This window comes from Phoca vitulina, unplaced genomic scaffold, assembly GCF_004348235.1.
Source record: "Phoca vitulina isolate PV1807 unplaced genomic scaffold, GSC_HSeal_1.0 scaffold7, whole genome shotgun sequence".
Taxonomy (NCBI): domain Eukaryota; kingdom Metazoa; phylum Chordata; class Mammalia; order Carnivora; family Phocidae; genus Phoca; species Phoca vitulina.
Window position 1 is genome coordinate 58566816 of NW_022589710.1, and position 15185 is coordinate 58582000.

The 15185-nt window shown below is 44.9% G+C and overlaps 1 protein-coding gene across 1 annotated transcript in view; it reads right to left on the bottom strand.

The window, feature by feature from the left end:
- Positions 1 to 15185, bottom strand: part of NRDE2 (NRDE-2, necessary for RNA interference, domain containing) — a 47562-nt gene that overhangs the window by 17448 nt on the left and 14929 nt on the right. Inside the window, exons 2-7 of the mRNA XM_032405774.1 lie at positions 14344 to 14452; positions 13014 to 13244; positions 9700 to 9849; positions 3833 to 4283; positions 2688 to 3093; positions 766 to 899 (exon numbers count right to left, since the gene is read on the bottom strand). Coding sequence (XP_032261665.1) covers positions 766 to 899; positions 2688 to 3093; positions 3833 to 4283; positions 9700 to 9849; positions 13014 to 13244; positions 14344 to 14452 — 1481 coding nt within the window. The remainder of the gene's footprint in view (positions 1 to 765; positions 900 to 2687; positions 3094 to 3832; positions 4284 to 9699; positions 9850 to 13013; positions 13245 to 14343; positions 14453 to 15185) is intronic.

The following is a 15185-nucleotide window of genomic DNA, read 5'->3' on the forward strand; positions in this document are numbered from 1 at the left end:
CACAAGATGGAGATCTTAGCCTCCCAAGACCTCTGTCAGTTCACTATAAATTCAGATATCCCATCCATCTTCCACCAGACCCCCTTTGCAAAGTCGGAAATGGAGATTTCTTCTAAGGAAAAATGGAGAAGGCAGCTTTCTTATATGGGTAGCTCTATGATGAGATTTTTTTTTTATTGCTTCACATCACAAATACGGCCAATGTTCACTTGTCATCTAAATGACAACACCTCCCCAATTAGGATCAGTGTTGAGAAAGTGCCAACATGCGCTATCGTTTGCAATTCCCGCAAAGATCTCATGTAGTGGAAATGCGAACTGGAAAAACGACCTAAGACCCAGCTTAGAATGCACAGAGGGAGGAGACAGTGAGACGTGCTCTAAGAGGTATGACCGCTGTTTCTCTGCCTGGCGGGGACAATTAGCACTGAAACAAGTCCCATAAGTAAGAAAAGAAAGGGGGGGGGACATAGTTGAGTCTTCATACTGGGGGGAGTAGATCTTTCATCTCTCCAAGTTTCACTACCTTCATTATGGAATTTTCCTTGGATCACCAGCATATTCTGAGCAACAGTTCTCAGCAGGACTGATACAAAGAGGATAGGATTTTAAAAATACTACCACCGCTTCCCATTATCCACACTTGCCCCCAGAAGACAGAGAAGGAGAAAGGGAGGGGGAAAGAGGGGTGGGGAGAGAGGGACGGGAAGAGAAGGAGAGGGGAGAGAGGGAGGGGAGAGGCCGGTCTCACAACTAAACCCGCACCTGTCCTTTGGTAGGCAGGTCTTTCACGCTGTCTGGCTTGAAGAAGGTGAAGTCCACCATGGCCTGGAAGAGCGAGATCGCCTTCTCAGAGTGACCGGCCTGCCGCAGGAAGTGACAGTGCTGAAGAAAGAGAGCTGAAAGCAGGGAGAGCAAGAGGGAGAATCCTGGTTAACATCAATTCTAGGGAAAGAACACAACTTCTAACAACATGCGTTTCAACACCGAGAACATCTTTTCTCCGAAATTAGTTCCTGTGATCTTCTCAAAAGCTGTACTAATTACGTGTCCTCATTAAAAGGACTCACCACAGAACTGTAATCAAAGTACATTTATTCCAATTTTTATATGAAACCACTGTGGAATACAAATATTAACAAAAATTATATATGCTGCATAAAAGTAAGGCAAGAGAACGGGGCGCCTGGGTAGCTCAGTCGATTAGGTGACTGCCTTTGGCTCAGGTCATGATCCTGGAATCCCAGGATCAAGTCCCACATCGGGATCCCTGCTCAGCGGGGAGTCTGCTTCTCCCTCTGATCCTTCCCCCCTCTCATGCTCTCTCTTAAATAAATAAAATCTTTAAAAAAAGTAAGGCAAGAGGTTGTTCTGAATAGTTACCAGATACTCAAAGCCCATTATTACAAGAAAAATTCTAGAAGGATGGTATAGATTTTCATCAGAAAGCAAAGATCTGTGCTCGATGGATCACTAGATGGCGATCCATCTTCATCATCTGTTCGGAGGCCACTGTAAACAAATCAAGGTTCCATCTATGAAAATTTCGGTTTGTCTGAATTGTGGTAGTTTCATGTTCTGAGTAACACTAGGCTATTTGTGCATACCACAAATGATATCAAATATGAGACTCTTTATGCCAGTGTTGTAAATGCTTATTAATTCTAGAGCAATGTATTTATATCTTTAGAATATAAATATAAATATGAATGAATTAGAATCTAATCTAAAAGTTAAATACAGGGGCGCCTGGGTGGCTCAGTCGGTTAAGCATCTGCCTTCGGCTCAGGTCATGATCCCAGGGTCCTGGGATCAAGCCCTGGATCGGGCTCCCTGCTCAGCGGACAGCCTGCTTCTCCCTCTGACCCTCCCCCTGCTCACGCTCTCTCTCCCTCTTTCTCTCTCTCTCCAAATAAATAAAATCTTTAAAAAAAAAAAAAAGAAAGAAAGAAAGAAAAGAAAAGAAATAGCAAGGTTTTGATCAAATAAACACCTCTGTGTGCCGGACACGGAGCCAGACTCACCATGGGTCAATCTCCGTTAACATGCTCGATGACCCTATAAAGCAAGTATTGTATCATTGCTGCTGAGCGAGAAACTGCAGCTCAAGCAGGTTAAGGAAATATGCAAGGTCACAAGAGAACCAGTGAAGGGCAAATCCAGGCTTCAAGTCCAGAGTGATAGTCTCCAGCTCCTGTGTGACATGCTGCCTTCTGTCCCTCATTACCGGACAGAGTTCATATTCTATGTCCTTCGGGACACAGAACATTAGCAGTATAATAATATCGATAACTGCCTCTGTGTGCTGATCCCCATGAACACCACTGCCTGAGATCCCAGGACGGGTGAGAGGAGCGGAGAGACACCTGGACAGGGAAGGCCACGGACAGCCACAACAGCCAAGACTTGACTGTGTTTCCTTGGCTAATAAGCAGAAAAGCTGGGACTTCTGGGCCGGGGATACTCGGCGAACTTCACCGGCTCCGATGCCCGCTCCACACCCCCACCAAGAAGGTGGAGAAGCGAGAATCTGGTCTAGTCCAAAGGGGTCCTAATACTTTGTTTACATCCGTTGTGTCAATTCGGCCGTTTCTAAAATAAACCAGAAACACGCCTTCATTTCTGCCTGGCGCCAGAAGAAAGCGTAAGCCCCCCGACACGCAGGGCCCTGGTGCTCGGCCTCTTACCGAACACGGCCTCCTCGGTGCCGGGCAGGGCGGGGTGCGACAGGATGCTGCCGTCCTGCACCGCGGACAGGGTGCTCAAGCATTTGCCGTAAAGACCGTGGATCTTCGACACGGTGAAGGTGCTGAACTGGCTTTGGCAAAATAAAAGGTACTTCTGCCAGAGGGCCGTGCTGTTGGGGTGTACAAAGATCAGCTTCTGCCACTCCCTGAGCAGCGCCGAGGGCTCCCAGAACTCGGCGCACAGCTTCAGCCGGGCCAGCTGCAGCTCCACGCAGCTCGGGTTGCTCTCGATGGCCCGCTCCAGGACAGCCAGCTGCTTCTCCAGCACCAGCTTCGCGGACCTCTTCCGCTTCTCCTGCTCCCCTGCCTCCAGGGCATACAGGCCGGGGCTCCGCACGACCTCGTCCTCAAGACAAAAACGTCAATTCACGACCGCAAGTCGGGGAGCCTCAAAAGCCCGCCACCGCCCCAGAGCTCCCTGCAAGGCCCGCCCCCCGGCGCCTCCCAGGACCAATCGCCCTTCGGACCTCCTGGGCTCGCTGGTCACCGCTTTTCCTGGGTGGAGCTCCGTTCCTCGGGCGCCTGTTTGCTCGCGCTTCCCTCACCGGCCGTCTGCGCTCCGGCACGGGGGTTACGTAACGGGGGCGAGCGCGCAGCGCCCTGAGCGCTGCTTCTCAAGAGCCCACTTTACCCACGACACGGGCAGGTGTGCGGCAAAATACACCTGTACGAGCGGCTCAAAAACAAGTAAGCAGGACGCAGCCAGAGCCCCAGCTGGGCCGTCGTCGGAGCAGCGCCTTCTCTTCCCCAATTCTGCGCATTCTGCACCCCGCACCCCCCCCAACCCCGGGTGAACAAGGGCGCTTCTTCCCAGATTCTGTTTAAATTTCACCTTCTTTTAGGAGCCCTTTCGTGCTCCCCTGCCGCCTCCCACCCCCGAATTCCACGTGAAAGCACTGACTCTCCACACGTGGGGTTCCTCACGGGCTGGGAGCAAGCTCAGGGCAAGGGCTCCAGGGTAATAAACCTCCAGCGCCCGGGGCCCGGGTTCCTCCCAGGGGCTCAGAAACGGCTGCGGAGCGCACTGGTTGGCCCCAGACTAACACAGTCTTTCTAAGTAAGAGAAGCGGGACGGCGCTCCTTACCTGAAAAGCAACGAACGCCATCCACAGCTGAATATCGTGAGGGTTCTCCCGCACTCTCCTGTTGAACTCCTCCACCTTGGCCTTGAGCAGGGCGCCCTCTCTGTCTGTCTGGGAGTCTGACTGCTTTGATTCTTGCTCTGGAGGGCCCTGTCCTTGTAACCACTGCGTGGTGGACTGATCGTAAATCCCCAGAGGGTTCAACCAGGTCGTAACGGGAGGAACCACATCATCCGAGCCCTTCACGGGGATAAACGAGATCGGCTCAGATGAGGGAGGTTCGGTTTTACTGCCAACGGCAACTCCGTCAATGTTCATTAAGCCCACGCTCTTCTTCGTAAAATAGCGCTCAACACGCTTGTGTGAAGGCTTCTTTTCTGTGGCAGCCCTCTCCCAGGATATACACTGCTTCTTAGGGTTAATGCCAAGGCAGGAGTCTCCCTTCCTCTTGTATCTTGTATTAGAAAAAGAAAGAGAGTTACTGAGGGAACAGGTGCATAGCTCTGCACCAGTGGAGGCTCGGCTCAGCGGGCTGAGCTCTTGTGAAGCAAGCTAACTTCACCTTACCTTCCAACAGTTTCTATTTAGAGAAATACGACAATTAGCAATCAACTTTTTCTGTGTGGAACTTATTCCTCTAAACACTTCCATTCTTTGTTAACATCGCATGAATTTAAGATCAGGCCTGTCTTCCAGATTCTAGTAATTTCTAGTAATTTCTATTTTCCTGGAGTTTTGTAAAGTCTGCCCCATACGTTATGTCACTGATCGTCATGATCCTACGTAACAGACAAGGTGGAAATCCTCATCCCCTCCTTTACACTCTTCATAAAGACACGAGAACCTTGGGTGACTGAGTCATCTGTCTCCTACACCGGAACCTTTTCCTCAATATAGTCCAGTGTCCCCACGTAAGAAAACGGGGAGGGTTAAGATTGTATTTTTAATCCTGAAACAAAATAATTAAAATTACACTTGGCTGTTTTCTACTCTAGAGGGAGAGAGGGCTGGGTTCTAAAAGGCCTGTATGATGTGTGCAGGTGCCCTAGAATCACACTCACGACTACTGAATATGTGCATGAAGTCTGAGGGAAACCGTGCACTCTTCTGTAGGCGTGTTACACAAACAACCAGTTAAAGAATGGGCAAAGGATCCGGATGGAATTCACAAAAGACGACATGAAGGGCCAATTGGCGCATGCAGAAATGCTCACCATCATTAATCATGAGGGAAGTGCCAATTAAAACTGCAAGGAGCTTTGCCACATACCACCAGAACGGCTAAAATTAAACACCGAAGACACTGCACGCCAGTGAGCTATCTGCTGCGGAACCAGGACTATCACTTGTTGTTAGTGAGAATGGAAACTGGTACAGTCACTATGGGGAAAGGTCTGGCAGTTAGACTTACCCTGTGACCCAGTAATTCTATTTTAGGCATTCCCCCAAGAAAAAGGAAACTGCCTTTCTACACAAAGACGTGTGCACAGATATTTTCAGCAGCCGAATGCCACGAAGAGCCCAGGTGCTCATCACTAGGAGAACAGATAAACAAGCCACGGTATGGCCACACAACGGAAGGCGACCAGCAGTGAGAACAAACTCCTGACAAACGCCACAATGGCGCTGGATGTCGAACACATCACACTGAGTGAAAGAAGCCAGGCCCAAAAGCGTACGTACTATATGATTCCATTTATATGGAATTCTAGAAGAGACAACACTAATTGAGGATGGAAAAAAATTAGGACGGTAACTGCCCCTGGGGAGGTGGGGTGTGGACTGAATGGAAGAGAGCCAGAGGAAATTTGGGGGGAGGAGGGGTTACAGGGATGTTCTATATGTTCACAGAGGGCTGGATTACACAGGTGTATGCATGTGTCCAGACTCAGCAATTGAAGATTTGTGTTACACTGTATGTGAATTTTAAGTCCGAAGACAAAACTAAACAAATCTTGAACTGCAGTTAATGACATGCATGCTGAAGTATTTAGGGGGCAGTACATGGAGGCTGGCACCAAAAAAATAAGATGGGCTGAAGGACAGACAGATATGTGATAAGGCAGGCGCAGTAAAATATTGATGGTAGAACGCAGAGGGTGGGAATAGGAGCGTTCACTGTAAAATTCTTTCAACGGATGCTGTATTTTTAAAATTTCCATAATATCATGCTGTCGGGGAAAAAAAAGGAGAGAGCACCCACCATCTTCTGTCATCTTCCAGAAAGTTCTGTGTCCACCTCCACCTGATCCAGGCCCAGCACCTCCTTGGCTTCCCCACAGTCAACAGGTGCCTGAGAAGCCACCCTCCCAGCTCTCACATGCACACAAACCCTTCCTCTCATCCTCTCCCCCAGCCCTCCTAGGTTAACTCACAACAATCTGTCTCCGGTACCTTTAGGAGTCAAAACAAACTGTAACGAGGGGTGAGGAGATAAAATAGTGCTTCAAGAGCTCTAAACACACCCATCGTTCTGTCAGGAACAAACTGTAAGTAGAACTCGTTTTGTTCTCCCCTTAATTACTATTTTAATTTTATTTTTGCTAAAAATCAACAGTATTTTAACATTCACATAATCTCTTAAAAATGTTTACAGTTTTCTGACTTTACAAATGCATTTTCTAAAGCTGATTTTAATAGCTGCATTTTATAACAGATGAAAACGATAAAGGAGAAAAAAGAGTCTTACTGATCTGGATTATTAAATGCCTACTTTCAGGTATGTGTGTACATGTGTTTATATGTGTACACACACCTCTTTTTAAAAATAGTTGGTCTACAGCTCCAGGCTTTTCTCCCTACCTCTGTGCATTTCCCCATACCATTCTTTTTAGAAAATACCATTTTTATTGGTTTTGAATCAATCCATTGGAGGGGTAAGCCCTCATCTAGTTAACATTTCTCTATTGTTGGACATTTGAGTTTTATCTATCATCTATCATAGAACCTTAATTGGACATTTGGGTTTTATCTAATTTATCATTTATCACATAACCTTAACCATAGAACCTAGGATGTAATTTAATGCAATATTCCCCCACATGAAGGCATTTTTTTCTGTAAAATCTTTATCAAATAGTCAGCTGGTCTTACCTGAATAATTCCAGAAGGAGGGAACCCCACTTTGGAGGTTCAGTGAATGACACCATATGGACATTTAATTTACATGAATTTAGCTACAGGAAAAGGGAAGGGATGGGAAAGGGGGAAAGAAAAGAAAGACGGACAGGGTATGGGAAAAGAATATATTTAAATTGAGCACACACTTCTGCCCTGAATCCACTCAGCAGCTCTAAGTTCCAGAGTGAGCTGGGCAATAATAAATTTGCCTTTCCTTCAGTGACTTCAATTCACACATGCTCTCATGGTGGCAGTCTACCTGGGTCCAAATTCCAACCCCATCATTTACTAACTAGGTGACACTGAACAAGTTATTTAAAACAAAACCCCACAACCTGTCTGTACCTCAGTTTCCTCATCTGTGAAATGGGGATAATAATGGTACCCATGTCAGAGAATAGCAGGGATGATCAAAAAGTTTATATATTTCAAGTCCTTAGCCATATAGTAAGCACTAGATAAGTTAAAGTTATTACTATTTTGTAAGACTTGGCTCCTAAACATAAGCCAACTATTTGATCGGTGTATAGTTAAAGAAACAATCCACTCCATAAATGGAGAAAAAATGGAGCTGAACTTCACAGAGAGCTAGTATATTAGCCCTAAAGAATTTTCCAAAGGTAGTTTTGACTCTTACCCACGAACTCTAAGCCTTGCTCACCACAATACACGAACGCCTACCAGGTCACTGCTGGGAGGCTCACACGATTAGAAAATTTGCTTTGATACTGAGTCAAATCTCCTTTCTGCAACTTCCACTCGTTGATCCTGGTTCTGCCTTCCCGAGTTACACAGAACATTGCCAATCTACCTTCCAAAAGATGGTCCATTGAAGCTTAAAAGACTCTGACCATATTGCTGTTCCAGGCCCATATCCACAAGGCCTCATCTGGTCCGCACAGGATGGTGCCAGCCGAGTCCTCTCAACGCTCCTGGTTTGTCAGTGCCCCTGGTGAAGTGTGAAAATTTACGACTGACAAAACACGCCCCTGTCCTCTGACCAACTCACAGTGCCATGGGATCAATACTTTTCTAGATCTGGACACTGACAGCAGTACAGCTATTAATCCGGGTAAGACTCAGCTCACCTAAGCTTCAGGAATCTACTGGGAAATCACACCAATGCCCCATGCCCTTCCAGTAGCATCTTCACAATTTAGATTAGTAAACTTCTCTCATTACTCTCCTCCTAAGGTCTGGGCCTCTCATTAGCAGAGATTTAAGAGCCAGTCATTGTGAATATTTTTCCTTTTTCATTTATTAATAAGTAATAACCCTTTATCTGTGCAAACTAATGTCTAATTTCTATCGATTATGTCTGATATCTGAGTGTGCGGCACAGCAGGAGTTAACAAATGAAGAAACAGAGGCTCAGACAGGGTTAGTGACTCACGTGGGATTACATTATCAGTCAGTGGCCAAGTGAGAATGAGAACCAGGGTCCTCCGTTTCCCAATGTAGAAAACATCCTACCACACAACCAAGCTCATCTTTATTTGTGGACAGGAAAAGAATACTTGAGGTTAGAGGAACATAGGTTCCCTAAGAAAGCTGCTTCCTGGCAGCATGATCTTGAGAGGCTACTTACCCTCTCTGAGGTTCCTTTTCCTCGTTCATAAAAGAAGAGTATGGTTCCCCTCACAGAGCAGATGTGAGGATCACACAGGCTAACAAGCACGGGCTCAATCAGTGTTTGCTGGCCTCCCCATCTTTTCCTGGGTCCTACCACGTCTGTGGCACCACACCGCGGGGCCATGGGGAACCGAACAAGACTTTAAGGAGTATTAAAATTATTCAAAAAGGTAGGAAAACATTTTGATAGTCATTTACTCTCAGCCATAAGGTTTTAGGAGACAGCATGTAGATATAAATATGCACTGAAAAATCACAGATATAAACACATCATAAAGGAAATCTTAGTTGGAATTGCCTATGTGGTGAGGTATAACGTCGTGATGAATGACAATTAAAATTGGGAGGCACAACAATGTAATGGAAACCGAAATTTATTTAAAAAAGTAATTAGCCTATAAAGAATGATAATGGTCTCCTCTTGGCTTTACATTCCAATATTCTCTACCTTCAATTTTCATTACCTGTAAGCTGTCTGGGAAGAGAGATTGTGTATTACTGTTCTTTGTGTTCCCAGCAGTGTCCTACAAACTACTCAGTGCCTAAGGGATTTAATAAGTACTTAAATATTTTTGATTGACAAGGTAGAGGAGAAAAGTTTAATAAACTGATTACTGAAGTGAATACCATCGTCTCTTTTTTATCTGGTGACATATGCTGGAAGCATCTTGAAAAAGTCATTACCACTTAATGTCACTTTTAAAATGGCTTACTTGGGGGATAGATGAATAAAAAGCTTACGTGACTTTTTAAAATGGCATACAGATCAGACCAAATGGTTTCTGGACAGTTCGTCACAATTACTTACTTCAAGGTATTTTTTAGATTCATTCATTCAACAAATATTTACTAAAAACCTACTACGCCTGGCACGATGCCAGTCACCACGGATAAATGAGACTCTTCAGATCTGGATCCTGACTTCAAGGTTTGAACTTTCACTCCAGAGTGTGAGATAAGATACATGCCTCAACAGCTCAGCGATGGAGGACACCCACCAGAATCCAGAAAGGGCGGGGGGGGGGGGGGGGGCAGACAGAGACCGCGCAGAGAGGGTTCGGGGGAGAAAGAAGTTACTTCCCACCAGTGAAAATCAGGAAAGACATCATGACGGGTACCTTGCTATGTCTCCTCGGTAGAGAGACTTATACTCCCAGTTGGCTGGATCCGGTTTCTTATCTGTTCTGAAGGTTTCTCCAGTCAGAGCCTGAATGTCCTCAAGCCAAACAAAGCGATGCCCAATATCGGCGGCAGCATTACCTTCTTGACTGTGGGACACAGGAAGGTGAAGAACAAAGAGGGAGAGGCACTTTGAAATCTTCTAGTTACATCGTCCACCTTTTCAGAACAATGAAAGTTAAACATTTCAACACTGATGCTCCACAGAGCATCAAACACACCCAAGTATGTCAAATGTGCACGTGCCACAGACGAAGAGGATTCCTGCTGTGGAAAAAGCCTTAAAATATGAAGCAAAAACTGTCCACGCTAAGTGGCACTTTACCAAGAAATCACCTTATCTCAGAAATTAACCTGACACAAGAGTTTTTATTTTTTATTTATTTTTTTAAAGATTTACTTATTTAAGTTAGAGACAGGGAGTGGGGGGGAGAGAGAGAGAGAGATTAGCACATGGGGAGGAGCAGAGGGAGAGGGAGAAGGAGAGAAGCAGACACCCCGCTGAGCACAGAGCCCAGAGCTCGATCCCATGACCCTGAGATAATGACCTGAGCTGAAATCAAGAGTTGGATGCTTAAGCGACTGAGCCACCCAGGCGTCCCTAGGTGTTCTTTTTAAACATTCCATTAAATGACTGTAACTAGAATTTCAAATATATTTATAAACAGGTTTTCTTTAAAAATAAAGTGGGTTGCCCTTGCTTAGCCTAACTCATTAGAAAGTGCTCAGATTATTCCAACTCAAAACTTAACAACAGCAACAGGGACAGTTCCAAATGGGTCGGTCTCACATATTATTCAGACTTGGTCTAAGTCTTGTTTTTATAGCCCGGGCTCTGTGGACTGACCTTCTCTCTTACACCAAGGCCGGAGAGAGCCACTGTGAGACCAGACCCTTACTTATCCCTCTGAACCAACCTGAGAGTTGGCAGACTTCCAGCTGAGACACAAATGGAACCACTTCCCTAGGAGTCAAACGAGAGGGGGAGGGAACGTTTCTGGCATCTAACATCTTCCCTCCTCTAAAGAAAATCAGTTCATCATGCTGCTGACACAAGAAGCTGCATCTCTCTCCCACTCCCCGATTGTGTTCCCTCTCTCGCTGTGTCTCTGTCAAATAAATAAATAAAATCTTTAAAAAAAAAAAAAAAAAGCTTTCAATCAAGTGTTTGCTGAATAGGTTAAAATACATGGTGATTTTTAACATTCCCCTTCAGAATATCTATGGAGGGTTTTCTGTTGACAAACACCGTAAGGGGCAGCAAAGGGAAGGAATGAGATGGATGCATTCCAGAAAGAAATGGAAAGCCCATGGGGGAGGGAGGAAGAAGTGGACCACCCCTAGGGAATAAACAAGCTCTGATCCTCTCCTATTGGGTACTGAGGTCAGGAAGCAGGATGTGGTCTGGGCTGTGCACAAGGAAGGATCTGCCTCCACCTGAAGGTGAAGAGCTCACCCTAGGAGACAGAGGTCCCTGAGAAGCTGTAGCCTTAGGGGAAGTCGTCCCCCGATCACCCAAAAATAGAGTTCCTGTATGGTGCATTACACCCCCGAGAACCCACTTTCCCGACATTATAGAAGTCTCACAACTCACTAATACCTTAGTCCTTGTCTCTATGGAAACAGTTCCTCCAGGTCATCTTCCCAGGAAGAGACTACAGAAGTTCATAGTAAGAAAGTAAAAGAGAAGAACAAAAAGAGTAGATTTTGATCTTAATGGGGATATTCTGAAAAATATCAATGAACTTAAAAATGCTATCTGGATCACAGAACCATCAAGAGGCTCTAAAGCTCACCTCTGATGTGATTACGCATAGGCTGAAAATAACCTTCCAAGTTCTAAATGGTAGTTCCTGTGTAGGTTCAGAAAATCCTTTAAAACTCATTTTCCTCAACTTTAAAAAAAAATGGACAAGTAGCTAACAGTGAGTTTCCAGAAGAAACAATGATTAATGTATGGTGCTTTGAAGACATACCGACAAGCAAAAATATCAATAATGTATTCATTCATTCACACAACAGAAATGTACTGAGTGCTTACCGGGCATCAGGCCCTGTGCCAGCCACTGAGGGGTTACAAGGGCAAGCGAGACAGGAGTGATTCCTGCCCACATAAACTCGGCCAAAGTCAGAACCTTTTTATTCTCCCCTCCTAGAGCAAGCCTGGGTTATAGATGGAGCACCTAGGCACAGAGATGGCTGATTCAACCTGGATGCCCTGCGCCACAGCGGCCTGCGAGGCTCTCCACGGATCTGGTGGCAGAAGGATCCAGGAGGACTCAGGGTCCGCCTGTCTGATGGAGACTCCGTGGGTCAGATTCCAGACTCACTGCACCACAGAGCTCTCACGGATGTCAGTGGGACGTCTAAGCATACGACAAAAGCAAATAATGCCTGAAGAGTCAAAAAAAAATCCTAATAGCCCTAAATTTTTTAAGTATGCCTGGCACGGGGACTTCAACCTTCTCTCTTCTGGCCCATACGAACAAAGAAAAGAAAAAAGTGAAATGAGAAACGACTGAGGTAGTTCCAGCACGTGCCGCCTGTCACAGGCCTGGGAGAAGGGCCCCCTGTGGGGGAGCAGAAGAGACGAGGCAGAGGGGGGGCTACCAGCGAGCCAACGATGGGAGCAACAGGCTCAAGGGAGACAGCGGAGCAAAATGTGGGGAGAAGCAAAGCCCCCAGGAAAGGAAATACTGTGTTCATGGGCCAGTCCACACCTTCCACACCATGCTGGAAAGAAACGTGAGGTAAGAAATGATGACTCTAAGTGCTATACCACCCTTAACCAAAGAGTGTGTGTCCAATGGGGTGGGGGGGGGGATGCTGATGCAAGCGATAGAAAGGGAGACTATGGAAGAGAAGTAAGACCTGCCTCTTCCTCTGACCCTCACAGACGGGACCCTTAACTATGTAGTAAACTGGCCCATATTCCCATGGCATGGCACATCGGCCATCTTTCAAAATCCCAAAGACTTTTTGTCTGAATCAGATTCTGACACAGTCATTACTGCGTCTAAATAACATTTCTCAAATAAAATCACAGCCTTAATTTTTTTAATGAAAGTTTTCTTCTTCTTCCTTTTTTTTTTAATGTTGACCTAATGGTAGAGCTCTATTTGGGTTTTTTTTTTTTGGACTCCATTTGACTGAGTGGCTAAATAGTCATTCAGATACCTCATTTGTGGCAACAACTGAGGGAAAAAAATTCAAAATTCGAAAAGTCATAGGTATTTGAGAATAGAAAACCCACCTTGGTTTCTCCGATTCCCTTCTACTGTCTCCAGTGCTTCTGGAAGTTTTGTCCTCTTCAGGCTCACTATCCGGCTCGGAGCCACTGCTACTGGCCGGCCCACGTTTTCTCTTGGTTTTCTTGTGGTGATGTTTCCTCTTCTTCTTTTTCTCTTTCTTCTTTTTTCTGCTTGTTTGTTTGGGCTTTCCGTTAGCGTCACTTTCATCTGAAGGCTCTGATTTCAGAGGACTCCTGTTTTGGGAAAATCAACATTAGAATTATTTTCAGATGAGAAGTAGGGAGAAGACTATGAAAATAAGCAAACAAATGTGTAAAAGGGAACTCCAGAAATGCCCACAGGGCCTTACTATTTGCCCATATATTGATATAGTGCCTTCCCGGATCACAACTCCCCTTAAGGATTTAAGAGCTGGACCCACCACCCAGAAAAGAAAAGAAAAAAAAAAAAAGAGTTGGACCTAAAACAACAGTAGGTGAAGAAATTCTAATTGTAATAGCTTCTAAATCTAGACTTTCACATCTGTACATTTTTAAATGAAAATAATCTACGAGTTATTTTATCAATATAGTATTTTCTGAAGCAATGTTATAAAGGGTTTATTTTCAGTCCTACATATTAGGGCAGTATGTCCTTAATGACAAAAAAAAAAAAAAGGTTCAATTCTGGTCCTTGTTTTTAAAGGTTATGAGGAGCCCTTCTGTATTACTGAAACATCTACAGACAACTCTCTCTCAGGCACCAACTAGTGTCCATTTCCAAAGGTTTCCTGCACTTTCGGAGGACCGCCTTCTCAGGGCTCCTCATCTCAGTGAGACCACCTAGTCCACAAATGCGAGAGGGCTCACTTCTCAGTTCGATGCTCTACCATAATTTCTTTCAAAGCCTGGTACAGATAGATGTGCACCATTCTGCTGTCCTGAAAGTTTTCATGAGATTTTATCTGATGTTATATCACACCAGCTTCTGTTTTTCCAAAAATGGTGAAAATGCAACTGAGGGAACATCAGAGTTATAATATTCTAAAGGTTACTGACGAGGTTAGTCAAGTGACTCAACAATCACACGGTGCTGTTTCCCTCGCGGCCTCGTTACTAGCGCACTATCACACACTTGCCATTATCACACACTTCCCATTACCAAGTGCACAGGGGGAAAGGAGGAATAATCTATGAGTGAGGTAAGGGAAAACAAAGAGCACCTCATTAGTTTGAGTAGAAAGAAGAGTTGCAATTCGCTCTTTTATCACAGGGTTTTCTAAGGAGCATTATTCGAACCCAACAATAGACAACACACAGACAAAAACTAAAAATCATCTTCCAGAAAAGCTACCTCGTCAGCGGTGACCCTTCAGAAACCAGAGCGGCAGCCTCTTCAGGTTGTTGGCTCAGAGAGCTTATGGCTCCAACACAAAAGCTCGGGTTGCTCAGCCAATCTAATTCTGCACAAGCAAAGGGGGGAAAAAAAAGATCAATGAAATCGGTTCAATGTGATTTCGAAAGCAGGAAATCCATCTTATCAGCTGACATCCTAATTCACAGCCAGTGTCAGCCAGAGAGTCCGAAGAAGCCGAAGGGAATCCATGAGATTTTTATTTCATAGGGCATGGGGCTTTCTCACACTCTAAAATATTTAAGACTGAAATCCTCTTGTGCAATCAGACTGCAGCTTAAGCAAATGCCGTGCAACAAGTGTGGCTTAAAAAGCAACATGGCTTCACGATTCCATCACACTCTAAGGAGCAGGAATTGTTTCCAAAGCACTAGGATTGAATGACCTCAAATTTGACGGACAATTCCGAAAAGCTTAAAAATCAAATCATGCACAAAAGCCCACGTTTAATATCGTTACAGAAGATTAAGACATTTTTCTTCAAAAAATATTCCGTTCTCAGTAACTTAACACTAGCCTTTCCTTACAGCAGTACTCTTCTTTGAAAATAAAAACATGAGGTGTTAACTTTGCTAACGCTAAAATGACATAAAATGTTAATAATGATTATCTCTGGGTGGTGAGATTAAATGTCCAAAATTTTTCCTCCTTCTGCTTATCCATTAATTTCTAACTCCTCTGGAATGAACTTTTTCTAAATTACTTATTTCCTAACCTTTTAGGAGTCTTAACTGTGAAGGAAAGGAAAAAGCCATGGTGGATGGTGGCAGCAAGGGGGCCCC